Here is a 26,259-nt window from a genome sequence, read left to right on the forward strand (position 1 = left end):
ATAACACAGAACTGAGATAGCTACAAAACGGAGGTAAGTAACAACATTCCAGTGCTTGATATCTTGAGCAGGGCCCGCGCCCTGATTTTTTGCTGTTTACACGTGATAAGATCAACGCTCGACGTGCACATCACAATTCGCACCATCCAGTCTGGCGCTACTCTGAAAATTTTAGTAGAGGAAAAAAAAGGTCTTCTCCAGAACTACAAACAACAGCCAAAATGGTATGTCCAAATCCTGAAAGGGCTTCAATCGGGGTCGCTAGTGATGACGCTTTCAATGAAATTGGAGTTTTCAGTTTCCATGAATCCACTGCTCTAGAAAATCCCATTGAATTCAGAATACCCTATCACATCGTCAGCCAGTTACTAACAGCCAGTCTGCTCAGAACCCTATGCGTGAGTTGCGTATCGAAAAGTTGGTCTTGAACATCTGTGTCGGTGAATCCGGTGACAGATTGACCAGAGCCTCCAAGGTGTTGGAGCAGTTGTCTGGTCAGACCCCAGTCCAGTCGAAGGCCAGATACACCGTCAGAACTTTCGGTATCAGAAGAAACGAAAAGATCTCTGTGCACGTCACCGTTAGAGGTCCAAAGGCTGAGGAGATCTTGGAGAGAGGCTTGAGAGTGAAGGAGTTCCAGTTGAAGAGAAAGAACTTCTCTGCCACCGGTAACTTCGGTTTCGGTATTGACGAGCACATTGACTTGGGTATCAAGTACGACCCAGGTATCGGTATCTACGGTATGGACTTCTACGTTGTCATGGGCAGACACGGTGCCAGAGTTGCCAGAAGAAAGAGATGCAGAGCTGCTATTGGTAACACCCACAAGACCAACCAGGAGGAGACCATTGCCTGGTTCAAGCAGAAGTACGATGCTGAGGTTTTGGACAAATAAACAGCCTAGCACATGTATAAAATATAATATTGAGAGACGAATGGAGTAGAGTGTAGATGCAGTGAAGTAGTAAGCTTGGACTGTAAAGTCAAGGGCGAGTTGGGATGACTTCTGCCTAGCAAGCCAGTTTCAAGCTTGAATCCCTCCAGTCTATCGTGAATAAATTCAGTGATGAATGAGATACGCAAATGGCCATTTAAGTGATATCTGCGCATCAATAAATAGGCAGGTTCACGTTCAATAGGTACTGTGGTAGGAGCGGCTGTTAGCCTCTCAGGAGCAGCTGTTAGCCTCTCAGTAAGACTCCAATTTTTTTTTCAGGCCAACAACTTTGTAGCCATACTCACGTCCACTAAGACAAGGTTTATCAAAGTGATTGCTGATTTGCGCTTTTGTGACAACGCCTACCTCCCTCTGACGGTGTGGAGTAACTCCCATATATAGCACTCCAATTTAGTGGCTGTGCTAGTCTTGATCCTCGAAAAAGTGATGGTACCATACAACATCATTGGTGTTGATTACACTATAGGACTAGCATTGCACTGTTTGGAGAGTCCGTGCTTGTTGCTAGTCGAACTCTTTGCTGTAAATGGCTGCGAAAACCACCACTGTCATCTCCGACTAACTCAGATAAGACCTTCAAAAAGATAACATAATTAAGTAGACAGATTAAATTGAAGAAAGTCGCATCAAGTGTTCACTCCCTTAAACAGAATGAGCAAGCTAAATTGACGATGTTTAAATACCTCCAGTAGCATAGTACAGACTCAAGTACTTATTGCGAGACGACGCCAAAGATATGTACTGAGAACGTTCACGTAGAGTTACAGAAAGCAATATTGTCAGTTTTTCCCTGCATCACGTTCAGCTAATGAATCATTTTCTATGTCTTGGAGATTCGGGACCATAAGGAGTTCGTGGTGTGGGGTGTGCTCGTAGCGTGTGGTTCGGTACGGTACAAAGATTATTCATACCATGATTAGGCATTTAACACACATCGCCAACACGAAATGGAAAAGAGGCCGAGGAATTGCATTTAGTTGGTGGAGAATTTTTGACAATGTTATGGTCTGGCTTTAACAGTCCAGTCTTATGCCGTTTTCACTGCGCCGTATCTGTAAGAGCCCCTCAAACTGATGCCGCGCCCACACGGACCTAAAGACTTCTCAAAAGCTTAGTCAACGTCTTCATCTCATAAAAAGTAACTTATCATCCTCATCCAAGTACCCCACACAAAAAACAGACGACACCCGCCAAATCCGCCATACTCTACATATTCAACTACTGATTCATAACTTCACCTATTGATGCTTCCCACGAGCTTCACCCATTTTGAGGCTCTCGATAGCTTGCCATGTACGTATTATTGATACCGTCTTCTCCCTAGCTTTATACTAACTGCAGACATTGACCATAGCATAACGCCGCAAGAGCTAAGAAGAGTTGAACAGCTTGTCCAAAATGAAGTGGCTCATATCAACACGGACGAAATGCATCCCGCCGTGGGCCCGCTTCTACCCCTTTCCTCGAATATGGATCGATTCCGTCAACCTTTGGGAGAGAGGAGTGATGGCGGTAGCATTTCCTCCGAGCAACACACACAAGGCATAGACATGTCAAGATACACAGACTTCCATGATGACCACGACAATGACGATGATAACGATAGCGATAACGGGGAGCATGTTAATCACGACCGCATGTACACATCCTTGGCATACTCCGTTCTACGGGAGCGGAACGCTTCGCTCGCTCTACAGAACGAGGAAAGCATCAGTAGCATACGAAACGCTCATCTTGAGTCGCTACTGAAAATGGAGCTACTGTATCGGGACCAGTTGACCAAGAAAAGGCAGCGAGTGGAGGAAATAAACATGGAGCGTAAGCGAAGACAGCTCGACTTCATGCCCACCAACGAGCTCCAGGAGCAGACGTGGCAGGAGGGCGTCAACTCCATGGTAGACATGGGGCTCCACAAACTGAGTGAAAAGTAGACTTAGTGAAGGGTTTACCATGCCGTCGAAATGCTAAGCAGACCTGACATCCATTAACTTCCAAATGATGCTATCCAATATTTTTAATCTGTTAGAAGACCCTTGCTTTTTCGCTTGTTAAATATCATATCAGCCTTGGAGCTGCTTGCGTTGACGATACGTGGGCACCCTTCCCTGTGCTTATCCTGAACCACACATTCGTAGCAGTAGTACGCTGGGGTGCCAGCCTCAGCATCATCGCCCAAATGGGCGCTGCAAAGTATACATCTTTTGCTCAAGTGGCCCGAGTGGCACTCATCACACACACGTACTTTGGCGTGAGGTTTCACCATCGAGTCGCAAATAGGACACCGACCGTCACACAGTAGACATAGAAGTCCAATGTGAGTTCCGGGCTGCTTCATACACTGCACAAGGTCGAACTGATGGCGGGACATAAAGAAGAGATGCGACAGTCGAAGTCACATCACTTCACTTACTATGCGCGATGGGTATGTATAACCGAAAACAAAACCAGACACACCATAGTGATGGAAGCGCAAATGTAGAATATGAGGGACATTTTGGGTTGAAATCATCATGAAAGTAAAGGCTAGCGGATAATCAAGATTGTGCCTTCGAGCTTCATCATTTTCACTCGACTGTACTGTTTTCTTTGCGTAGTGGCCTATCTACCGTGTTAATTATTGATGAAAAAGGCACTTAGACAATCTGAGACCTGAGTTTTTGATAAGGAAAATTATGGTCAAAATACTGTTAGTCGAGAAAACTAGCTAAGCATTTTATGATTCGGTGAATTCAAAGTCACCTACGTGGCTGCGAACTAATGGGTGCAAAACCTCTACCAGATAAACCGACAATGCTTCTGGCGAAAACAATATTTGGGGGAAAGGTCAAATCGAAATGTCATACGCGAGCTCCAAACAATTACACCCCAGTCCTTTCCCTCTCTTATCTCACCACAGGAGGCACTTACCGATGATTTGTGTAGCAACAATATGTGGAGAACCAGTATAGACCAATAGGCACTACTACCGTTATAGTCTTCCCAATGAGACTTTCATAAACTATAAATTAATAAAATACTCGCAACAAAACTTTGATTATCGTAACCATCAATTCATGATCTTTCTCCCGTCATCTATTAAATTACGCTTTCTTGGATTGCCCACTCTCAGTTTCACCTTAGCCTCTACGCATGGGCCTTGAATCCTCACTGCGAGGTGCTATACATACCCAATCAGTGCACCCTCATCACTACACCCCAGGTTTTTGCCACCACACCCACAAAAGAATAACCCCATATATAGATACATTCGTCATGGCAGATGAATGTCCCATCTGCCTCGAGGGAGTTGGCCCATCTGACGTTATCGGCATAGTGTACCCCTGTGCCCACCATTATCATGAACAGTGTCTCTTGCCATGGAGCACCCATTCCAATTCGTGCCCTACATGTCGCAAGTCGTTTTATAAGATCAATGTCGCTACCAAATCTGCACCTGAAACGATTTTGAGATCGTTTGGGATCAAGGATAAGCTCCAGCCAAATGCAGCCATTGACAGCATACCGGCGGAGTATGTTATACCTCCCAGCGAGGTGCCCCATAGAGAAAGGATCGAGAGAGAAAGAGATATTCAGCCTGGCGGTGTGTGTCAGGTATGTTCTAGTGCAAGCTATGCGCTTCGCCAGCGTGCTATGGTGAGCTGTGTAGCGTGCAATGCCTCGTTCCATGTATCGTGCCTAGGCGCTGCTTCTCACGAGCCTGGGTCCATGGAATGGTTCTGTCCTGTGTGTGATTGCTATCAGGAGCTTAGTATCCCAAACGCTAATAGAGTTCATGTTAGGGCATCATCTCGTGGTCCCACGAGTGTAAGAAAGCACTCACTAGTGACTACCGATAGTGACCTCGCCCACGCAGTGTTCGAAGATAGTCTAGATTCGCTAGATAGTGAGCCAGCACGATTTGAACGACCCTCAAGGCCAAATGTCCTTAACGGAGGTGTTTTGCTACGACGGGAAGAAAGGGCGTTGCGCAATCTTACACCTGAGGAAGCTCACCTGTGGGAAATGCTAGAACGAGCGAGAACAGGCAATGAGGATGTTCAGCTGCCTGCCAGCGCAAACAATCAGCCAAGACGTAAAAGAAGAAGGCGAACACTTGGGGTTGCAACCCCTGTTGAAGGTCTGTCGACGTCACAAACACAAAATGTGACCGTGCCTGAGGCTAGTAGTGGTTCCCGTATCGGTTCTCTTATGAGCCAGATCAAACTGAGACCACAGCGACATACAGCTAGGATTTCAGACGAAAGACACTTTGCCATGACTCCAGCTCCTCCGGCTTCACACATCGTGTCATCAACTCGATTGTCGCCAATGATAAGTCCTGTCACCAGTGATAGCGAAAGTGAATCGAGGCGGCAGGTGTTCGGACGCTCAGGGAGAGAGCTTACAATTGAGCAGAAACGTGTTATTCAAAAGCATGTGCGTGATAACCTACGCCCATTGTACATCCCAAGTGGATCAACTGGCAGTGGCACTATCACATCTGAAAGTGAATATATTCGCATCAATAAGAGCATATCACGCAAGATCTACTCGGCAATCATTTCGCTGGAGGAGCAAGAAGGCCCTCAAATATATGAAGACTACTTCAACAATCCGAGTTCCAAACTTCGAGAAATGGTCGACTCCTGTGTTCAGCGTGAATTAGCAGACATGGGGTACGGCGAAGATTACGACTAATGAACTAATGAACAAATAAATTTGTATGTGCTTGTAGTCTATCTCCTTCTTGGGCCCTTTGGCTTCGAGAATCTCATTCCACTATTGGTTTGCGTAGTTGAGGCGGGGGCTTCTTTCTCTAACTTGGAGAGTTCAATTTCGTCCAAGTCGCCAACTTCAAGAACGACATCTAGTTGCTTGTCTTTCAAGTTGTCGGATTTGAGGTGTGAAAGAAAGCCTTGCTTGTTAGCGGCGTACAACATCCTGTCTTTCACCTTCGAGCCCGAAGGACACAGGTATACAAAAGCAACTTTATCTGTGTCATGTCCAAACAAAGCATAGATTGGTGATGTCTCTGACGCACCAACCACCTTCTCCAAAGAGCTTATGAGAGTTTGAGGCGTCACATCAGACTCGGATCCTATCAATACAAGCGTCTCAGTGTCCTTATCGATTCTAATAACAACCAATTTGCCCAAGAAGTCACCCAGAAGTGACTTTTCGAGCTCAGGATCCATTTTAAAAAGCAAGTTTGAGCCTGAAGAAGAAGGCAGTGCACTTCCAGAGTGCATCGATGGTAATTCTCTCTTGAATGATTGTGAGGTTGGCTGTCCTAAATTGAGGTTCTGAACCGAATTGATCTGAGCAAGTACCCTCTCCTCTTCAGTCAAAAGACTCTCATTCAGCCCCTGTGTCAAATGCTTATAATGGAGTAAATCCAATTCCTCCACTTCTGTGAGTGCCAAGATGTTCTTCGTACCAAAGTTACTAGAGCCCAATTGTTGAAGGAGAGTGTTCTTGGTGGACGCAAACAACATTTTCTGTCTGATTGGAGCAGAGTCTGGAATGAAGCTTATAAAGATAAAGCCACTCTCTGGTGTGTGTATCACAGCGTAGCCTGGTGTTGGATACTGTGCCCCAAAGTATTCGTTCAAGCTCTCAAACACCAGCGAGAGATCGCCTGATGAAGGCAGCTTGTATGAATTGTCAGGCACCAATTGAGTACTTTCTGAATTGAGAGTGATGACAAGCGCTCCATTATTCAAAGATTTGAATTCTTGGAGAAGCGACTCCGAAGCGGTGATTCCTGACTGGGTAGCCATGGCCGTATGTTACAGGTGTATGTTGTAAAGATCTGGCGATAATGTATCAAGTGCGACAATCCGGCCTCGGTGAAAGGAAGGTGGATTCCATCGCAGTGGTACCATAGAGAAGAGCACAAATTGGGTATAAAATATTGCAGTTAAAGGGTTAGAGTACATAAACAACTTCATTTACTATTGTGAAGAATCTTGATGGCTACTGATGTGTATCATTGAATACCTATTAGAGTGGTCAATTATACCCAAGAACATGACGACTGTATAATTATAGCTCACAGAAAGTGGATTAAAGCTTGTTTTGGCTACAAGACTTGGAGATAAATCCACAGAACTCTTATTTTTTCATATTTTGTTTATACTTCGGGTTTCACTGCTCTACGCTTCAGACGTCATTTTGCAGCCATTATTTGCAACTCGGTGCTTCCGTAGGAAAACCACTTCTCTTGATAAAGCTTACTCAATCTCTTAGAGTAAGTATTTGACGTAGCAGTCACTTTTCCTCAATTATATACCTAGATAGCGAATTAAATTCAGTTCAGGTTCTCAATCTGCTCCTGGTAGTCCCTACGTCTGCACGGTACGAGCCATCTTTCATGCCGGAAGTTGTAAACAAGGATCTATTACCCATGGGTCTATTCAGCTTTAGCGGGTCCCAGCAGGGGATTAAGATCCCGACGTTCGAATTGTCTCCCCAGCCGGATTCGACCGATCTCAGAATACGTTCGCTACTATATCTTTTCAAGGCGTTGCGCATCAATAAGCTAGCAGCATTTCCCCACGCTGATGGTTCGTTGAAGTATATCGAAAGTGATGGTGACACAGAAGATCCTGCAAGGTCGATCAAATTGGACAAATTATACAACCTTCTGCATTTCGTGAACTTGCTCACTTCAGAACCACAACGAGTGCTTGTGGACTATCCTAAAAACAAGTTCAGAGCATACTGTATTTTGTCGGATCTACCTAGTGCAAATCTTTCAAGACCACTGTCGCCTACGAAAAGCCGCTCCGAGAAATCTTCACTTGAATTTGAGAATGGTTATCCCGTATTCGTTGACTACAGGGGAAAGCGAGCAACCAATTTCGCTTTCTCGCTTCTCCAGACGGGGCAGCAGGTGAGCCTCAGAGAGCTCGCTACTATTCTTGCCAATTCTCTCGTATACGTCGAACATCACTCTTACGTCCCCTTTCTGGCTCGCTTAAATACAGCAAAGAAGTCTATTCAGCTGGTATCCAGAGCGAACCTAACTGACGAATCATGCTGCGAACTCACGGAAACGTTCAAGTACACCGTAGTGTTCAGATACTTGAAAGATTTGGCTTTCTTGATACAACTACTCCGAATTTACGACGAGTATATGAAGAAAACACCCAAGTCTCCGACAACATCGCCCCTGTTGTCGTCAAGCTCGAGATCGCTGCCTCAATTATCACCGGGGAAAAAGACTGCCACCTTATCTTCAAAGAAGTCCACATCGTGTTTGGTGGGAGGAGAGAGGTCTCTAAAAGCAAAGCCATCAATTTCCAACTTCCGGGCCAACGAGATATATAATCCAGTCACCTCTCCACAGAAAAAGTCATCAAAGACTCCATCTTCTCTGACTCCGGATGAAATTTATGGGCGGGAGATCGTACAGGATTTGTGGGACAAATGCAAGGCATCAATACGATTGAAGCTTGAGCGAGAAATGAGGACCATCGAAAAGACGGGGCTCAATAGGTAGATGCTTGAATTCTGAAAAAGATTGCAATTGCCTTGTCATTCGTTTGACGTACGATTCCCTCCAGCCTATGTGGCATGTGTTGTGCATATAGCCTAGCACTTAATGACGTCCCTTCCCCATCATCTCGATTGCAAGCTCGACACACCTTAGCGATTTATGCTTCGCCAGTCACAAAACTCTATCCGCCGCTTTTCAAATGGCCGAACCTTGCTCAACTTATTTGGTGGTGGAAAAGACGTGAAAGGAATGCCCCAAATGGCACCCTCAGGAAAATCTGAAACCACTAGTAATCCGGCTGATCTATTCAAGAAGAATGATATATTGATGTTTTCTCAAAAGCCCATGAATTACATTGAGTCTGTTAAGAAGAATGGATTTCATCTCGCAAACAACCTATTAATCACGTCTCCTAATAAAGCTGGAAATGAGATTGGAACGCTCCTTCTAGATACTGAGAGCTTCGAAGTCAATCTAGCTGATGGAGGCTATAAATTTATCAACGGTTTCATTGTTGATTTTGATGAACAAACGCTATTGCTGTTATTCGAAAAGGTGCATCCAAAGCCAGAGATTGTTGTTTTTGGTTTAGGAAAGAAGTCAAGGGTGCTCTCAGAGCTGAATAAGCGCTTCATGAGTAATCTAGGCATCCAATTGGAAATTGGTGACTCTAAGAATGCGGCGAAGATTTACGACTTGTTAGCAACTGAAAGACCGGGTGTGATTGGGGCCCTACTATTGCCTCCCAATGTGTAGAAGAAAGCATGGTGCATATATTAATGTATATTTATTGACAATCCAACGAAATTCACCAAAATCATTTTTATTTTACCTCACATTACCCACTAAGTCCCTATTTTGCTCGGCTGACTCGCTAGATTGCATAGCCTGTTCGTACTGATGAAGATGCTGATATAAGAGAGCCATTGGCTCTCTGCTGCTCGGCGATTCCTCCACAATTAAAGAGTTTGGTTGAGTATTGGAATGCTGAGGAGTGCTCATCATCATATTCATGCCCATCTGTGGATTTTGAATTTGCTCAGGGTTTCGCAAAGCCTGCTGAGCAGCATGCTGAAGAGTCATATGTTTTGGTGGAGGCATACCTTGTTCGTCGCCCTGTCTGACATGAACCTGATGGAAAGAGGAGGTCATCTGATGGATTGCTTGTGGTGATGCCTTGTCGAATGAGTTATCTAGAAGATATTTTCGATTCGGCGTTGATGCCATCCCTGTGTTGGTAAGTTCGAACGATGTGTGTTCTGTGGCCGAGAAGTTAAGGTTACCACCGGTCGTGTTTTGCGAGGAGTTCACCCCTAGCATGCTAAATTCTTTCGATGAGTTCATTGTTGTGTTGTAGTCTTGCGACGCAGATAGCGAAGAGGAAGTGTGTTGAAATGCAAATGTCGGGGGAGGTTGATGATGTGGATTGGGTTGTTGCAAATGCGGCAGCGCCTGATTAATCAGAGGATGCTGTTTTAGTTGATGTGAGGTATGTTCCACTTGTTGACGCAAAGCTTGATTAGGTTTTTGCGATTTCTGGCTTAATTTTTGTTGTGTGTTGACTTTGGTCTTGCTACTTTGACCCGAGTTGCTTGTCTTCTCCTGACTTTTTTTACCCTTTGAGGCTTTTATTTCAGTGTCTTTCTTTTTCTTGCTGTTCATCAACGTATGAACATCTGTGAAAACAATCTGAAACTTGCTTGTGCCGCCGTAATTCTTCTTGCTATTCTTTTTGTTGGCCTGCTTTGGTGGTTCAGAGACTTTCGGTTGCGATTTCTTCTCAGAAAATATCCCCATAACTGGCTCCGAATTGATTGCTGTGGTTCCTTCTGATCTCTCCTTGTTCGGCGTCGGGCTTGGAGGCACAATGGCGCTCTTCACAGGCTGATCATTGGGGGTGTTGTTCGCGCTGGACATGATAACGGTTGATGGTGATGACATCTGTGTAGGTTTAGCAGGAGTCCGGTAAACATTCTTATTTTTCTTTGAAGCAAGTGGTGTCAGGTTCAAAGAAGCCTTATTGAGTAAATTGCTGCTAGTTTCCTTCAAGATATTTTTCTTTGAGGGAGTGACAAAGTTGCCCTCATACGCATCATCGTTTTTCTTATCATCCTCGTCATCGCTGCCAGGTTCGCTGTTGGCCTGAGAATCGTATTTCTTGAAAGGATGTCTAGCAGGGGTGTCAATCTGGCCAATGGAACGTTTTGAAGAGGTCTTAGCATCCAATGTGTTTGTTATTGATTTCCTTTCTGAACTCGTAGCAAACCGCGAAGGAGTGATTGTTTCCACAGCTTTTGACGGCGAAGGACGTAACGGCGAGTCAATAAAGAAATCTGTGAGATGCATCGACTTATCGTAGAAGGGGGTGAAGTTGACGTTATTGGAGATATTGCCTGCGGAATTCTGTGTGCTTAAAAAGTTTAAGTTGTGAGTGAGGAATGGCGTCAAGTTTAGAATTGGGTAGTCCATGTCGCTGCTCGAAGGAAGCCCACCGCTTGTATTAGCCTGCTTGTAAAAACTGGGGAGCATTTTGGTGTTCGGAGTGGAGTTATGAGACATCATTTCCGTAGAAAGCGTTCTTGACACTAGGGGAGTCCAGCCCGTAGTCGGAGGAGGTGCAGCCGATGCCTGAGCATTCAGAATGAGTTTTGAGGCTGGAGGTAGCGATTCATTCTGGCTTTGATTCAGGCTCTGGCTCTGGCTTTGGTTCTGGTCCTTGCCTGTGCTCTTTTTCCGGTCATTGCTTGACGAGGAGGACGAGGATGAGCTGGTATCCGGGTAGGAGTAGATCAACGGGTCGATCACCAGCCGGGAAGGGGAGGACATTATGAGGAAAAAAAAAGGAACAGGAACGAATGAGATTTGTTAGGAAGATACAGAACTAGCGATGAGAATGAATATGAATGGGCAGTGTTTACAGCAGTCAAGGAAGTGGTGATGGCTTGTTGTTATGGAGGAGGAATGTTATGATTTCACAACAGGGTGCGGGCGAAGTTGCAGGAACAGTAGCGTGAATAGGGTTCTCACCGTGGAGCGCAAGCGCACTGCGAGCGCCCCGGGGATGAAGTGCGACGGCCAGGTGCGAATGAGGCACCCCAAGGGCGTATCGTAGGAGAGCGCCAGCAACCACCGACTACACAAGTGATAAAAGCACGACAGAAGACATGGTGCAGTAAAATATAAATCGAATGCCACTTCTTTCTTCTTCTTCTTCTTCTTCATCTTGTAACGCACGTCAAAATCTTTGCTTTTGTACAACTTTCTGAGGCGCTTCATCTGGGCTGAAGAGTGCCAGTTAGGCAGTGAGCTCGACTGGCGCAGCGAATGTTCGTGGGCGCGAATGCTGGGATGGAGCAAGCCACTAGAAACGGCTGTTCCGCTGCGGGCGCGATGGAAGAGACCGTCAGGGCGTGGACGTAAGCGTGGGCAAGGCGGGTTTGGTGCCTGGTTTCCGTGAATTAAGGTTCGTCCCAGGTGTTGTGAGGATCCAGGGGGGGAAGAGAAACAAGTGACAGCGGGTAAGGCAAAATTTGAGTTGAGATGAAACAGAGAGGATATCTTTATTTGTTGGCTTTTGTGGGGGGTGGAGGTGTTGAAGAAGCGTGGGTTTGTTGGTTGGCAAGTGGGCTTTTTGCACCCATTTTAACTTTGGTCGTAATCGCAGTCAACGTATAGGCAAGAGGGATCAAAGCACTTTGGAGCATTGCAATATCGAAGGAATGGAGTCCAATAAAAAGTCATGAGCCCGCCCGTTGCTTGGCCCGTGCAATCTCTTTCAAAGTGTTTACTTAGTGTTAATTGTTTGTGGTATTAGGAGGTATATCGGATAGCTGAAGATATTGCAGATAAGAGACGGTTTGTCTCACCGTCAGCAACACCGCTATTATCTGACGAAGATGTTATCAGTCTTATAATTGCGGTTGTTGCATCAAAAGCTCAATAGAAATCAATCGCTATCTGATTTTACGTCTGCAAATTACTGGCCTTATCAATGGATATGACTGAAAGTGAATTTATCTTTCGCAGTCAAACGTGCATAATTTCGCTGAAAGTAAGACATCGAAGTGAACGTAGAAAATCAATTTGAACACTGGCTGGCTGCAAAATGTGAAAGAATTTTAGCGACACCAAGCCATTTCTCATTCTTAAAGCTACATGTGTCATCTGTAAGTGACACTACTTTGTAGATTCTTCACTTTCAACTTGACTCTGACCAGGACATCATTTAACACTAGCCAACTATAAACAAAGTATTGCGGTGGCGTTGTTACACCGTCTCGCTAAACAGGAGGCATTAGTGAAATGTAGACAGAAGAAGAGCTTTGAGCGTGCTTCTTTTATATTCCCATCTTGGCTACAGTTCTTTTGTCCGGCATGCACCCCTTGTCAGTTTATCCTCATAGGCATTTCTTAAACGGCTTCATGCAAAACACAACTGAGCAACGTTTTTTTATTTTACCCGTCAGAGCATTGCTCGGTTGCTCATGAAGTTATCAGGGGCATGCCTATTTAATTTTTCGCAGCCAGCAAGTTTCTACAGAGGCCATGCAAGTGATACACAACATAGTATTATTACAGGCAGGCCAAGGCTGGAGGGACCTCAGCGGCTAATGAGAAAGCCTGAAGATGATTGCTAAATAAGAGCGAAAGATTATAAAAAAATTAAGTGTAGAAGGAAGAGCTTAGGCAAGCTGGGCCTGTTCGCCCTCCTTGCGCCATTCGTCCTCTGTAACCTTCAAGTTTTCGGTCTCCTCGGCCAATTCGTCAGCGTCGTAGTCCTCCTCATGAGCAGCGAAAGACAAAGTGGGCTTGACCACGGCGGTGTCGAAAGTCCAGTTGGCCAAGGCGTTCTCACAGTCAATGATGATCTGCTTGGAGGCCTCGTAGCCGTCGTAGGCAGGTCTCGTCTCACCTGGAGTGACTGGGGACTCGTCCAACAATTCCAAGAGAGCCTTACCGTAGCCAGCAATCAAGGCAATCTTCTCAGCATGCTCTCTGGTGGAGTCGAACTGGTAGTTGAAGGCAGTCTTCAACTTTTCTCTGGTGATGTTGGACAACTGGGCCTCAGCAACAAGAGACTCGGCCTCTGCTCTCACCAATTCCTGCTCCAAAACGTTGATCTTAGGAGACTGGGGGTCCTTGTATTTCAAGTAGGCGATCTGGTCGGTGATCTTCTGCTTTCTGTCCCTGGATGGCTGCACGGAACCCTCGATGTCTCTGATGGACTTCAAGGTGATTCTGTACTGGTCGTATCTGTCGATGAACTGGTCCTCCAACTCACCAATCTCATAGATTAACACACCCAACTTGTCGGTGATGTCAGAGATGTCGTCATCGTTGGACTCACCCCAAAGCGACAATTGCTTGGCCGTCTCCTTTCTCTCGTTGGAGGTGATTTCGATGGATCTCATCAAGTTCTTCTCCATCTTGACCAACTGAGCCAATTTTCTAGACAACTCAGGGCCCCAGGCACCGGCGGTCTGCTTTCTGAAAGAGTGGGAAAGCGAGCCCTTGCCAAAGAACCTCGACTTGGTGGTGGAGGAGGAGGAGGAGCCTGTAATTGAGCAGCAGTTGGAGCTCTCAGGGATCTTAAGGAGTAGGTTCTGTGCATTGTGGTGGTTGAGAAGAAGTGGTTGATAATTGAGGTGTTGGTGGTGAGAAACGAGATATATGAGGGAGGGAGGAAAAAAAAAAGTGATGGTCCGAATGTGTGATATGACCCAAGGCGGGACACAAAAAGCAGAGGGACAAAATGTGCCCCGGCAGGACAAGCAAAGTACCATAACAACTTATCTACTACTAGATATGCTGCTCAATTTACTACCCTGATTACCTGTCGCTTTACAACTACATGTCCTTCCCCAGAGATTGGTGTTCCATTCCGCCCAAGTCCCTTAGGGAAACGCTCCAACTTCTCCCACTGGCCAAACGATTGCCTTTCCTTGCCCCAGGAACTCCTGCCAGGCGCCGCCTGAGTTCACCGCGGTGGCCATTGTGCAGGTCAGCCAGCCACCTTTGCTGCGATACTCCACGAGCTAGGGAAAAACACACAGCGAAGGAAATGAGCTTGAAAACAAAAAGTGAGCGGATTTTCACATGAGTGTTGAAGTTGGCCTTGATTTCGGCGCCAGAATTCTTTCCTCTTAGCTCCTGTTCATGTGAGGCCTCTTTGGCACCGCCTCACCCAATCACTTGTGGATACTTTTTCGCCCAAATAGGAAGGTCGCCTGTCATGGAATGCTTCCGGCGTCAAAAGCAAGCAGATTGCAGAACACCGGGCGCTGGCCGTGGACAAGACAAGAGATAGCCGTTCAGGAAAAAAACGACCCAAATGACGTTGTTGTTTACATTGTCCTGTTTTGGGTAACTGGCTCTTCCACTGTTTCCAAAATGTTTTCTGGAAGCTTGTGTTCTTTGTCCTCGTTCGCTTGGGTAGCCTGTTCCTGCTACAAACCCTTTTGTTCGCTGCGCAAACTCGCAGGCAGAGCCGCGCCAGAAAAAGAGAAAATGAAGTTTGGAAGCCCTCATGGAGGAGAGGTTTGGAGAGTGTTTCAAATTGAATTGAGACCTCTTGACGGCGTGGGAGTTGCCGGATAAGGGCTGCGTTTCTGTGTCGGGCCTTTGGCGAAAACCTAAAAGGAAAAAAATCACTTTTTATGATGAAGTAGCAAAGAATTAGACGCGACAATTCAGTACGATCAACCTTGAAAATCAAGCTTGAAAATCAAGCTTGGAAATGGTTAGTAGTATTCTTGTAGCCGGGTTGGCTCTCATTGGCTATGAATGGATAGATTTTGTGTGCCTCGGACAATACCTCGTTGTGGCTAGTGTGGCTGCGAAAAACGACTGTTAGTATTAGACGGTTGTCTCAGACGAGACACAAACATATTGATGTCAAATGAATTCATGATTGTGACTTTTTTAGGTTCGAAGTAGTTGAGGCGTAAGGCATCGAGAGTTTCGGCCACAGTGACTTGTTAACGATGTACGTATCATGGACAAAGCTAGGGGTTGTAGTTCATCAGCAGTGATCGACAAAAGAATTAGAGAAGTCAAATTGAAGCCCATGAGGGGGTCGCAACTTCAATCTACCGAAAGAGTCAATTGAATTATTTGAACCCATTCGGAAGCAGTTTCTGATCTGTTTTGGTTTGGGCTTTATTTTTTTTCTTTTTTTTTTTGCTGGGTGTATGATTCTCCGTATAACTAGAGGCATCATCTCCTAAAAGCTGTCACAAAACAATAGATATAATTTTGTTGGGCCCTCGTCTTTCCATAGTGTCGGTTCTCGTGAACTTACATTTTGTGAGCCCTCTCTTTCAGTGATGTGCTTCTGCGCACTGTAACAGGGTAGCGTGGTCACATCAGCAGACGCCCAATGCCCTTAAAAATATTATCAGTGATTAGTTATTTAGGCTCTCTGTTTCTTTGCCTAGTAACATTTACCCCATCCGTCTATATTCAAATGTAGCTTGTCTTGCACTTGTCATCTCCTGTCTCTAGGGGCTGACTCAATCAATAATGCAGTTTTTTTTATTTTTCACACTTCCGATACCCTATAGCCAACAGTTCCCTTGTCCCCACTGGATGTCCTTCTTTCGTACCTACAACAACCTCCTCAAGATACACCCGTACAAGACCAATATGGTCTCAACGGGCTTATTCTTCGGGGCAGGCGACTGTTTGGCCCAGCTTATATTTCCTCACCACATTGACGACGATGTCAACAAACCCACGACCTTCCACATCGACAGAACAGTGAGAGCCATGATCTACGGGTCCTTTATATTTGCGCCACTAAGCGTCAAGTGGCACCGTTTGACCCTCCCTTACATCAAGAGCCCTTTTCTTCTGACTGCGAGAAGAGCTCGCATAACTCACACTCATACAGATATCCACGACAACTTGTTCAGACTAACACTTGATGCTCTCTTGATGCCTGGGCTCGTGTGGATTCCCCTTTACAACACAGCCATGTCGGCGTTGGCTTTGCACAGTGATCCGCTTCTGGTGGCCGCAGACAAGCTTCGAAACAACTGGTGGAACGTGCTCAGAGCAAGCTGGACGGTGTGGACGCCGCTTCAGCTTGTCAACTTGTTCTTTGTACCGGTGCATCTTCGTATTGTGCTAGCCAATGTGTGGTCGATTGGGTGGAACTGCTTCTTGAGCTTTGTACACAACACTAAGGGCCACGGGAAGGGTAGTGGCAAATTGATGGAGGAGCTTGTAGATATCGAGACGGCCGATGAGGAGCAGACCATGGTGTATGCATAAAACAAGGGGAGGTTGATTCGATGAAGAGACCCGTTGGAAGGTGTAATATAAGGCAAACAGAGCTTCTATCATAGTTTATGGGCCAACAGTGGTATACTCCTTGAGCATGAGACGCCCATCACAGTTTATTTATTGAACGGCCTGCTAGCCTTGATCTCGTGGAATCGTCGAATGTGGTGAAATGAAACTTCTCATTCATACTCAGCCTCAAAATTAGACGGTATCCCATGATAGCCAGACAGATGGCATATTTATTTCGCAACGACAAAACTACAGGATTTGAGCCGCCATTTACATTTATAGAGTTCATAGAGTCCTATAAAGGTTGATTTGCAGCCTTGTAAGTAAGGTACGCCTCAGTGCAGGCGCACCACAAAGTATGCAACTTAGTACCACGAGATGAGCCATTGATCTCTCTCACCTCTTCTTCACAAATTCCAACTCTACCCAGATCATGCTCTTCAAACTCTACAATCGCATGTTGACCCAGCGACCTTACGCCACCAACGCCCTCACCACGGCCTTTCTCTTCGGCACTGGTGACTTCTTGGCCCAGAAAGTCAGCGCTTCCCCCCAGTACGACTACCCCAGAACCGCCAGAGCTGTATTCTACGGCGGCGTGATTTTTGCTCCCCTAGGGGACCAATGGTATAAGTTCTTGGCCAGGATTGTGGTTGGTCGTACTAATGTAGCACAGACAGCTGCTCGAGTAGCGGTGGACCAGGGAGTGTTTGCGCCCTTCATAGGTATTCCGCTCTACTACCTGGCGATCAGCGCTTTGGAGGGGAAGAATTGGGAGCAGACAAGGACCAAGTTAGAAAAGAACTGGTGGCCCACACTATACACGAATTGGAGTGTCTGGCCAGTCTTTCAGGCGGTGAATTTCGCCTTTGTGCCTGTAAGCTATCGTTTGATGGCGGTCAATGTGGTGAGTATTGGGTGGAACTGCTACATGCTGATGAAGAATGCGGGAGAGGACCCCACTAAAGTAAGAAAGGACCTATAAGAGTGGATTTTGGTGACAAAGTTGAGATTTTCACAGACAATAAACTTCAAGATTTACCGCTGCATGTCTACTGAAGTCCATTTTTCCAGAGGGCCAATCGAGAGAACTCTCTTGGATGCCCGTGCGGCAAAGGAAGCTCACCATTCGAGCCTGACTGAAATCTTACCTTGAAGTTAAACAATATTTAAGTGCAAATCAACAGGAGACTGACTCTCACAAATGTCTCGTCAACCCCAGCATAGAAGAGCCGCAAGCGGCTGCGCCCACGAATGGGGAGCACTTGCTTGCAAAACCCAAATGTCAAAACTGTCCAAGTGAGCAAGGGGTCATGAAAGCTACAAATCAACTTTTGCTGGAGCGACAGCCTAAAGAGCCTAAATTGCATTCCCACCCATTGTCCGCACTAGTTGGTGGCCATGACTTTGTTTGTGTCGCGCTTTAACGGAAGACAGAAGCGACCCTTTGGGTCAGCAAAGGACACCAAGACAATTAGAAATTTACTATGATTTTAGTAAATAGACCAATAATGTAATTAGAATAGCTCATCCAACGTCCGGTGCATTTCGCCCAATCTGTGTGGGTTATGCACCTCCTCTGGGTGTCTCCCTTTCCGCCATAGTATTGTCAACACTCCCGCAAATTATCTCACCAACGTTAAACACCTCCAATTCTCGCTCCCTCACTCTCCTTCTTCCACGCTGTTTGCCTAAGCTCTTGAGCACACAGCCTGTTCCCCCGAAATAATAGCTTCCAAAACATATCATTGCATATATAGCGCCAGGCGACCCCGCTGCCTTTCCAATTCCTAGCTTTCATATTTTCAAATCGCCCCGGCCGGCGACCCTGCCTACCGAGACACCCACAACAAAAGATTCGTTGCCGAAAATGATGAAGGGATTCAAAAACCGTCTCACGAGGAGCAAGAACCAGTCGTCGAGAAAAAACGACAAGAAGGACAAGGACAAGTCGGACGCTTCCTCTTCCTCAGCCTCATTCAAGGACAACCTCTCTCGCAAGTCGCTGCTGTCGTCATTATCGGGAACGACGTCCAATACAAATAACCACAGGTCAAACAGCTCGTCTTCTTCGATCAACTCTGCGGGCTCTGCTAGCCCCAAGAAGGAGGCACTACCCGTGCTGGACGCTGCGAGCGGGACAAAGTCTCCTCTGGAGCAGCCGGGAGCCAATAAAGTGAATCCGGCTGCTGTCGAGCAATTTGGCGCTACGGGGACCACTAGTGGCTCTGCTAATGCTGCTGGTTCGTTCGCTTCTGCCAGCTCTCCTGCTGGCGTGGCGCTGCTCTGACACCGCCCCGGTGTCAACAGCTCAGCAAGGCAGCGATTCTCCTAAGATCGTCATTAACGAACCCGTTCAGACCTCTTTAGCGAGCACCACGCCTATCACGCCGACTCAAGCTCTCCCATCGCGGGCAACTCCGCTTATGGTGGCCTGGTTGCTGGAATCCCTCATGATAACAGGTTGGCGAGCCACTCGCACCAGCTGTCTCATCCCGGTGCTTTAAATCCCAACATCTCCTCTCCAAACAGGGAGTCCTTCGACATAGACCTCATTGTCACGCCAAAGAGACACAGCTCTTCCCGTTTTGAGCCCACCACAAGCGACCGCCGCGAGATCGTCAAGCTCCCTAACTTCGACGAGGTAGCTCCAGAAGAGCAAATCTCTTTATTCATCCAGAAAGTTGACCAGTGCAACATCATTTTTGATTTTAGTGACCCTACTCATGACATCAGAGGCAAGGAAATTAAGCGCATCACTTTGCAAGAGCTTATCCAGTTCATTGTCAGCAATCGTTTCAATTACACCGACGAAATGTACAAACACGTCATCGATATGTTTAAAAAGAATTTATTCAGACCTATCCCACCTCCAGTGAATCCAGTGGGCGAGATTTATGATCCTGACGAAGATGAGCCTGTCAGTGAATTGGCATGGCCCCACATGCAACTGGTGTATGAGTTCTTCTTGCGTTTCGTTGAGAGCGCTGACTTCCATCATCAAGTGGCTAAACAATACATTGATCACGATTTTATCTTGAGAATCTTGGAGTTGTTTGATAGTGAAGACCCCAGGGAGCGTGATTGCTTGAAGACTACCTTACATAGAATCTACGGTAAGTTTTTGAGCTTACGATCCTTCATCAGGAAGTCCATCAACAATGTGTTCTTGCAATTTGTTTACGAGACCGAGCGATTCAACGGTATCGGGGAACTCTTGGAGATATTGGGCTCAATCATCAACGGATTTGCTCTACCCTTGAAAGAAGAGCACAAGATCTTTTTAATCAAGGTCTTAATGCCGTTGCATAAGGTCAAATCGTTGTCCTTGTATCACCCACAGTTGGCTTACTGTATTGTTCAATTCTTGGAGAAGGATCCCACCCTCACTGAAGACGTCATTATGGGCTTACTCAAATACTGGCCTAAAATCAACTCTCCCAAGGAGGTCATGTTCCTCAATGAAATCGAGGATATCTTTGAGGTCATGGAGGCTAATGAATTTGTCAAGATACAAATCCCCCTTTTCGCTCAATTGCTGAAATGCATATCGTCATCCCACTTTCAGGTCAGTGAAAAGGTTCTATGTTTTTGGCAAAACGACTATTTTTTGACCCTCGTTTCTGAAAATGCAGAGGTTGTTCTTCCGATTATATTTTCAGCGTTGTACGAATTGTGCAACGCTACTCAACCAGGTAGTGCAAATGGTCAACTTCAACAGAAACTTCTTGAAAACCCCAATGCGCTCACTGATGCCAATGGTAACCTCGTTGACAATGGACTTATGCTTAATGACAGCTACGAGAACAATGGTCACGGCCATCCACGTGAAGGTGGGAATTTAGAAGAATCTCAAATGATTAACGATATGACCGACGAAGAGTATTATGATTCATTCTCCACGCCGCAACAGAATATGGAAATGGAAGAGTATGGTGGAATTCCACCTCATAACCTGGCAACATCCAACTGGAATAAGAGTATTTATCAGCTTGCGTTCAGTGCGTTGAAGGTGTTCATGGACCACAACCCGATCTTGTACGATCATTGCACAATGTTGTATCACCAGTCACTTGAAGAACTGAAGGCACGTGAGGAGTCAAGAAAGGAGGGATGGAGAAGAATCGAAGAGTACGTCAAGATGTGCAAGCAAAACGGCCAACTCCCTGGACAAGGAAAGGACTCGCAAGTGAATGCGCGTTAAATTGCGATGGGATAGTCTACCGCTGTATGGCGACAACCACAACAGAACAATCTGATACCCTGCCAGCACTTATTTATCGTTATTTGCACAAAAAAAAAAAGGGTGTGTGGGAATATATATGTAGAGTATTGGGAACGCTCACCACCTGTTCTCGATGAAGCCAGCTGAAGCCACTAGCGATTCATGGAAATAGTACGACATTTGGAAAGTTTTGTGTAAGTACCATGAGGGCAGCCCGTTCTATCTAAGGTTCAAATTTCTTAAGTGATGCCACAAGTTAATGATTGACAAAGAGAGCTTGTAGGAAGCTCCAGCGAGCACCTCCACCAAGCCCAGATCGCCCTTGGCTTAGAGTTGAAGGATAGAAGGTGAGAGTCTTTGTTTAAAATAGGATCTCTAAGAGCTTGAGGAATATGAAGTGAACGTCAATAAGTTGTCTGAGATATACGGGGAGAAAATCGGACCTTTTGTGAATTCGAAAGTCGAAGTTCGTATCACGCCTATAATATCCATTGTTATTGAAAGTGATGATTGTTGCTTGTGTAGAGGTGTTCCCTGGAATTACTACTTGCTTAACCGTTCCTAGGACTGATCCAAAAAAACCGTTTTGAGCGAGTAATTGATTTTCAGATAATTTGCAATCTTTATTCCGCCAGTCACAAAATTTTTGGATCTTCACATCATATTGATGTTCAATTTGAATCTTATTGATAGTCAAAGGCAATCTCTATCCAATCACATCGATTCACTACAGAACCCTTTCGTCAAGGTTTTCCGTTTTATTGCCTTGATGACTGCTCCGCGGTGTGCGCGGTAAACTCATCGATTTCTCACTGGTATTTTTCGCTGGGGTTTCTCTATAAATAAGCGACCTCATCCCCGTGAGAATATTCTTTTTTTTTTTTTTCTGGCAAGACTCTGCCCATCAATCCACATAATGGTTTTGGACTTCAAAAACGCAACCGCTCATTTGCAAACCTACTCTAAAAAAGACGGCTTGGATGTTAAGGCGTTGATTGACTCCTCCAACTTCGGTGGTTTGACTTACAATGACTTTTTGGTTTTGCCTGGTTTGATCAACTTCCCTGCCTCCGAGGTTAAGTTGGAATCTAAGTTGACCAAGAAAATCACCATGAAGAGCCCCTTTTTGTCTTCTCCGATGGACACAGTTACCGAGGAGAACATGGCTATCCACATGGCTCTCTTGGGTGGCATTGGTATCATTCATCACAACTGTTCTGCCGATGAGCAGGCGGAAATGGTGAGAAAGGTGAAGAAATTTGAGAACGGTTTCATCAACGATCCCGTCGTCATCTCTCCTAACCTCACCGTGCGTGAGATCAGAAGATTGAAAGAAACTATTGGTTTCTCTTCTTTCCCAGTTACTGGTATGTTTCCTCGAGATCCTTTGACTGTGTTTCATGATGAACAAAAAATACTGTATAACTTTCGTTCTACCGATTTGCATCAAACGATGTTGGGGACACCTTTATCTTTCCCCTGAGAAACACACAATCATTTTCACTGCCTTTGATTACTAACAATTTTAGAAAACGGTAAGCCTGGCGCTAAGCTTTTGGGTATTGTCACTTCTCGTGACGTTCAGTTCCTTGATGATGACTCGGTTAAGGCCAGCGATGTTATGACCAAGGACCTTGTTGTTGGCAAGAAGGGCATCACTTTGACGGAGGGTAACAACTTGTTGAGAACATCCAAGAAGGGCAAGTTGCCAATTGTTGACGCTGACGGCAATTTGGTTTCCTTGATTTCTTTGACTGACTTGCAGAAGAACCAAGACTACCCTGATGCTTCCAAATCTTTTGACTCCAAGCAATTATTGTGTGGTGCCGCTATCGGTACCATCCCTGCTGACAGAGAGAGATTGGACAAGTTGGTCGAGGCTGGTTTGGATGTTGTCGTTTTGGATTCATCTAATGGTTCTTCCATCTTCCAGTTGGACATGCTCAAATGGATTAAGGGCAAGTACCCTGAATTGCAGGTCATCGCTGGTAACGTTGTCACCAGGGAGCAGGCTGCTTTATTGATTGAGGCTGGTGCTGATGGTTTGAGAATCGGTATGGGTTCCGGTTCCATTTGTATCACACAGGAGGTCATGGCTTGTGGTAGGCCACAGGGTACCGCTGTATACAACGTCTGTGAATTTGCTCACCAATTCGGTGTTCCTTGTATTGCTGACGGTGGTATTGGTAACATTGGTCACATCACCAAGGCGCTTGCTTTGGGTGCTGACTGTGTCATGATGGGCGGTTTGTTAGCTGGTACCTCTGAAACTCCTGGTGACTATTTCTACCGTGACGGTAAGAGATTGAAGACCTACAGAGGTATGGGTTCCATCGACGCTATGCAGCAGACTGATACTAACGCTAACGCTTCCACATCTCGTTACTTCTCTGAAGCTGACAAGGTGTTGGTTGCCCAGGGTGTCTCAGGTTCTGTTGTTGATAAGGGATCCATCACCAAGTTCATCCCTTACTTGTTCAACGGTTTGCAACACTCCTTGCAAGACATTGGTGTTCGCTCTGTGTCCGAGTTGAGAGAAAAGGTGCATGCTGGTGACGTGAGATTCGAGTTCAGAACACCTTCGGCACAATTGGAAGGAGGTGTCCATGGTTTGCACTCTTACGAAAAGAAATTGCACAACTAAGGATATTATAGCATTTTAGTAGCCTAAGTCGTCAAATACTTTTTATTTATGGGTTAATCGCAACGATTTAATGAGGGTAAATAAAGCTAGTGTAGTGAAGTACGGCCCGAGTACGGGAATCGCGAAGAATTATTCCTTGTGACAAGTATTCAATGAGTTACTACACCAGAAGGGAACCAACAGCCGAGGACCAGAATGCATCTACGAACCTAGATCAGGACTTACACTTATCTAGAGACGGAAAGTACAAGAAGTCCGAGAAAGAATTGAAAGATTGGATATACAAGACACTACACGTGCTGAGTGAGAGAAGGAAAGAATTTGACGATCACAATCAAGACCTTCTTGACATTCTTAAAGATGGCGAGTTTCTATGTAGACTTGGAGATTTGGCGCTTCCAGGTGGTCCTACTAAGAAATACAAAAACCTGAGAATGCCATTTGTTCAGATGGAGAATATTCTGTTCTTTCTCCAGACATGCGAGCACATAGGAGTACCACACGAAGAAACCTTTCAAACGGTGGATTTGTTCGAGAGAAATGACCCTTACCAGGTTATCATTACACTTATTTCGTTTTCGAGGAAGGCCAATGAGAGAAACCCGGAGATTGAAGTTATCGGCCCGAAGTTTGTAAAAGTGAAACCCCAAGTGCCCAAGAAGCCGCTAAAGCTAAGGGCATAAACCATTGCTAACAATTCGGGTCACCGAGAAAAGCTATGGTTTGATTCTACAAAAATATATCGAGATAATGTGTTCTCCTTGTAATCAAGTTGGTTCACGTTCTCCTGAGTGCATACATGATTGATAGATGGAAAAAGAAAAACCTTGAGTTGCCAGAAAGTCAATTCAGGAGCCAGTTCCATTGCTTTTATGGCAATTTCAAGGAATCTTGAATATCGATTCTCGCCTACATCGACCCCGAGTCTCATTGCCTTTGCAGCCGTACACTGAACCCGATCATGATGCTAATCTGATTCGTTTGTCATCTACGAGATTTGCAACTCAAAAGTAGAAGAAGTAATACAAAATCAATACGCATTATGTTTCAGTCATAGCGTCCACCTAGTCACGTCAAACAATGATTTAGCTGCCTTTTGGACACAAGTTGGGTCTTGAGTTGGGAATAGGGTTCCTCGTAGTGTGCAGGCTCATCACTTTTAGTGTACCTCTTCGCATTATTTTAACAGTATCACTTATTGGATAGGCATCTCATCTCATCCAGAGGACAATACTATTTCGGACTTGCTGTCGAAACTATACAACATTCCACATCAATAGAAAAGTCTTTGTATCGCTGACTATTTAAATACTAGCATTTGCATCGCATCATGTCTTCAGATGAGCTCATTTGGGACGTGATCAATCACACATTTTGCTCTTTCAAGATCAAGACAGGCAAAGGTCAGGACTTTTGCAGAAATGAATACAATGTCACCGGTTTATGTGAGCGAGCATCGTGTCCGTTGGCCAATGCTCGATACGCCACGGTGAAGAACGTCGAGGGCAAGTTGTACCTCTACATGAAGACAGCAGAAAGAGCCCACATGCCAAAGAACCTTTGGGAAAGGGTGAGGTTACTGAAGAATTTCGCCAAAGCCATCGAACAAATCGACGAGAATCTTATCTACTGGAACAAGTTTTTGATCAACAAGTGCAAGCAGAGATTGACAAGGTTAACGCAGGTCGCTATGACGGAAAGGAGGTTGGCGTTGCGTGAAGAAGAGAGACACTACGTGGGGATCAAGCCCAAAATCAAGAGAAGAGAAGAGAATCGTGAGAGGAAAGCATTAGCCGCAGCCAAGATTGAAAAGAGCATTGAGAAGGAGTTATTGGAAAGATTGAAGAGTGGTGCATACGGAGACAAGCCATTAAATGTTGATGAAAAAGTGTGGAAGAAAGTGCTTGGAAAAGTTGACGAGGTAGAGGAGGAGGAGGAGTTTGATGAGGACGATGATGTGGTGTTGGAGAGCGGAGACGAAGACGACGGTGGAGAGGTTGAGTACGTTGAGGACGATGGGGAAGATGAGTTGGTTGATATGGAAGACTTGGAGAGGTGGCTTGCTGACGGCTCTGGTAGCGATTCCGAGTCTGAGGACGAAGAAGACCAAGACGAGGACGACAAAACGGAAGCCACAAAGAACGGTGACGCCAAAGGTAAGCGCCCAGCTCCACAAGACAAGGCAGCAAAGAGAAGGAGACCCAAAGTGGAGATCGAATACGAGCAAGAAGACAACCTCCAGACAAACATTGCCGTATAACATGTCCCAGCAATACCGTATAGCATACGAAACATCCTTAGCATATATCCTAATGTACAATAGCACGAGACGTTGGACTTGTGTAGAGCGTTGTGTGCAATGGATCTTTTGTTAGCTGCGCAGTCAAGGTTCCTTGCAGTACAATGTTGGTTGCAAACTACAACAAGGAACACATTCGGCGGAAGCAAGGTGCGACGGGGCCGAGATTTTGAAAAAAAGGAAAAGTCCCCGGATTATACGTGGTGACGGTGGGCAATTAACAAAGGGCCAAGTGCGATGAATCAGGTGGCTCATCCTCTATGTACCCCTGGATTACGACGCATTGGTTTTTTTAAATTTTTTTTAGTTCTTTTTTAAGCGGTCTCCGAGACTTTTCGTCATCGACTCTTTTTAGAGC

At 45.6% G+C, this 26,259-nt stretch overlaps 14 protein-coding genes across 14 annotated transcripts; 11 read left to right on the top strand and 3 right to left on the bottom strand. All coding sequences in view use genetic code 12, as the record gives it.

The window, feature by feature from the left end:
• Positions 1 to 221: 221 nt before the first annotated feature.
• Positions 222 to 895, top strand: RPL11 (60S ribosomal protein uL5; the record flags this gene model as incomplete). Its single annotated transcript, XM_029032159.2, has 2 exons — positions 222 to 224; positions 380 to 895. 2 exons carry the CDS (start codon positions 222 to 224, stop codon positions 893 to 895), a joined length of 519 nt encoding a protein of 172 aa, XP_028892474.1.
• A 1,307-nt stretch (positions 896 to 2,202) lies between these two features.
• On the top strand, positions 2,203 to 2,889 carry CJI96_0001502 (uncharacterized protein; the record flags this gene model as incomplete). The annotated part of the gene is made up of 2 exons (XM_029032160.2): positions 2,203 to 2,251; positions 2,300 to 2,889. 2 exons carry the CDS (start codon positions 2,203 to 2,205, stop codon positions 2,887 to 2,889), a joined length of 639 nt encoding a protein of 212 aa, XP_028892475.1.
• A 1,321-nt stretch (positions 2,890 to 4,210) lies between these two features.
• On the top strand, positions 4,211 to 5,635 carry CJI96_0001503 (ubiquitin-protein ligase ASR1; the record flags this gene model as incomplete). Its single annotated transcript, XM_029032161.2, has 1 exon — positions 4,211 to 5,635. The coding sequence occupies one exon, from the start codon at positions 4,211 to 4,213 to the stop codon at positions 5,633 to 5,635; it is 1,425 nt and encodes a 474-aa protein (XP_028892476.1).
• A 38-nt stretch (positions 5,636 to 5,673) lies between these two features.
• CJI96_0001504 (uncharacterized protein) lies at positions 5,674 to 6,717 on the bottom strand (the record flags this gene model as incomplete). The annotated part of the gene is made up of 1 exon (XM_029032162.2): positions 5,674 to 6,717. One exon carries the CDS (start codon positions 6,715 to 6,717, stop codon positions 5,674 to 5,676), a length of 1,044 nt encoding a protein of 347 aa, XP_028892477.2.
• Positions 6,718 to 7,310: 593 nt separating this feature from the next.
• CJI96_0001505 (uncharacterized protein) lies at positions 7,311 to 8,441 on the top strand (the record flags this gene model as incomplete). The annotated part of the gene is made up of 1 exon (XM_029032163.2): positions 7,311 to 8,441. The coding sequence occupies one exon, from the start codon at positions 7,311 to 7,313 to the stop codon at positions 8,439 to 8,441; it is 1,131 nt and encodes a 376-aa protein (XP_028892478.2).
• Positions 8,442 to 8,597: 156 nt separating this feature from the next.
• CJI96_0001506 (uncharacterized protein) lies at positions 8,598 to 9,194 on the top strand (the record flags this gene model as incomplete). The annotated part of the gene is made up of 1 exon (XM_029032164.2): positions 8,598 to 9,194. One exon carries the CDS (start codon positions 8,598 to 8,600, stop codon positions 9,192 to 9,194), a length of 597 nt encoding a protein of 198 aa, XP_028892479.2.
• A 72-nt stretch (positions 9,195 to 9,266) lies between these two features.
• On the bottom strand, positions 9,267 to 11,264 carry CJI96_0001507 (uncharacterized protein; the record flags this gene model as incomplete). The annotated part of the gene is made up of 1 exon (XM_029032165.2): positions 9,267 to 11,264. The coding sequence occupies one exon, from the start codon at positions 11,262 to 11,264 to the stop codon at positions 9,267 to 9,269; it is 1,998 nt and encodes a 665-aa protein (XP_028892480.2).
• Positions 11,265 to 13,120: 1,856 nt separating this feature from the next.
• On the bottom strand, positions 13,121 to 14,431 carry LSP1 (lipid-binding protein PIL1; the record flags this gene model as incomplete). The annotated part of the gene is made up of 2 exons (XM_029032166.2): positions 13,121 to 14,041; positions 14,420 to 14,431. The coding sequence occupies 2 exons, from the start codon at positions 14,429 to 14,431 to the stop codon at positions 13,121 to 13,123; spliced, it is 933 nt and encodes a 310-aa protein (XP_028892481.2).
• Positions 14,432 to 16,025: 1,594 nt separating this feature from the next.
• On the top strand, positions 16,026 to 16,712 carry CJI96_0001509 (ethanol metabolism protein; the record flags this gene model as incomplete). The annotated part of the gene is made up of 1 exon (XM_029032167.2): positions 16,026 to 16,712. The coding sequence occupies one exon, from the start codon at positions 16,026 to 16,028 to the stop codon at positions 16,710 to 16,712; it is 687 nt and encodes a 228-aa protein (XP_028892482.2).
• A 478-nt stretch (positions 16,713 to 17,190) lies between these two features.
• Positions 17,191 to 17,718, top strand: CJI96_0001510 (ethanol metabolism protein; the record flags this gene model as incomplete). The annotated part of the gene is made up of 1 exon (XM_054702055.1): positions 17,191 to 17,718. One exon carries the CDS (start codon positions 17,191 to 17,193, stop codon positions 17,716 to 17,718), a length of 528 nt encoding a protein of 175 aa, XP_054558030.1.
• Positions 17,719 to 18,603: 885 nt separating this feature from the next.
• Positions 18,604 to 20,937, top strand: RTS1 (protein phosphatase 2A regulatory subunit RTS1; the record flags this gene model as incomplete). The annotated part of the gene is made up of 2 exons (XM_054702056.1): positions 18,604 to 19,008; positions 19,108 to 20,937. 2 exons carry the CDS (start codon positions 18,604 to 18,606, stop codon positions 20,935 to 20,937), a joined length of 2,235 nt encoding a protein of 744 aa, XP_054558031.1.
• Positions 20,938 to 21,874: 937 nt separating this feature from the next.
• Positions 21,875 to 23,602, top strand: IMH3 (IMP dehydrogenase; the record flags this gene model as incomplete). The annotated part of the gene is made up of 2 exons (XM_029032169.1): positions 21,875 to 22,325; positions 22,488 to 23,602. 2 exons carry the CDS (start codon positions 21,875 to 21,877, stop codon positions 23,600 to 23,602), a joined length of 1,566 nt encoding a protein of 521 aa, XP_028892484.1.
• A 152-nt stretch (positions 23,603 to 23,754) lies between these two features.
• On the top strand, positions 23,755 to 24,285 carry SCP1 (Scp1p; the record flags this gene model as incomplete). Its single annotated transcript, XM_029032170.2, has 1 exon — positions 23,755 to 24,285. One exon carries the CDS (start codon positions 23,755 to 23,757, stop codon positions 24,283 to 24,285), a length of 531 nt encoding a protein of 176 aa, XP_028892485.2.
• Positions 24,286 to 24,932: 647 nt separating this feature from the next.
• MAK16 (ribosome biosynthesis protein MAK16) lies at positions 24,933 to 25,862 on the top strand (the record flags this gene model as incomplete). Its single annotated transcript, XM_029032171.2, has 1 exon — positions 24,933 to 25,862. The coding sequence occupies one exon, from the start codon at positions 24,933 to 24,935 to the stop codon at positions 25,860 to 25,862; it is 930 nt and encodes a 309-aa protein (XP_028892486.2).
• Positions 25,863 to 26,259: the final 397 nt, after the last annotated feature.

This window comes from Candidozyma auris, chromosome 2, assembly GCF_003013715.1.
Source record: "Candidozyma auris chromosome 2, complete sequence".
Taxonomy (NCBI): Eukaryota; Fungi; Ascomycota; class Pichiomycetes; order Serinales; family Metschnikowiaceae; genus Candidozyma; species Candidozyma auris.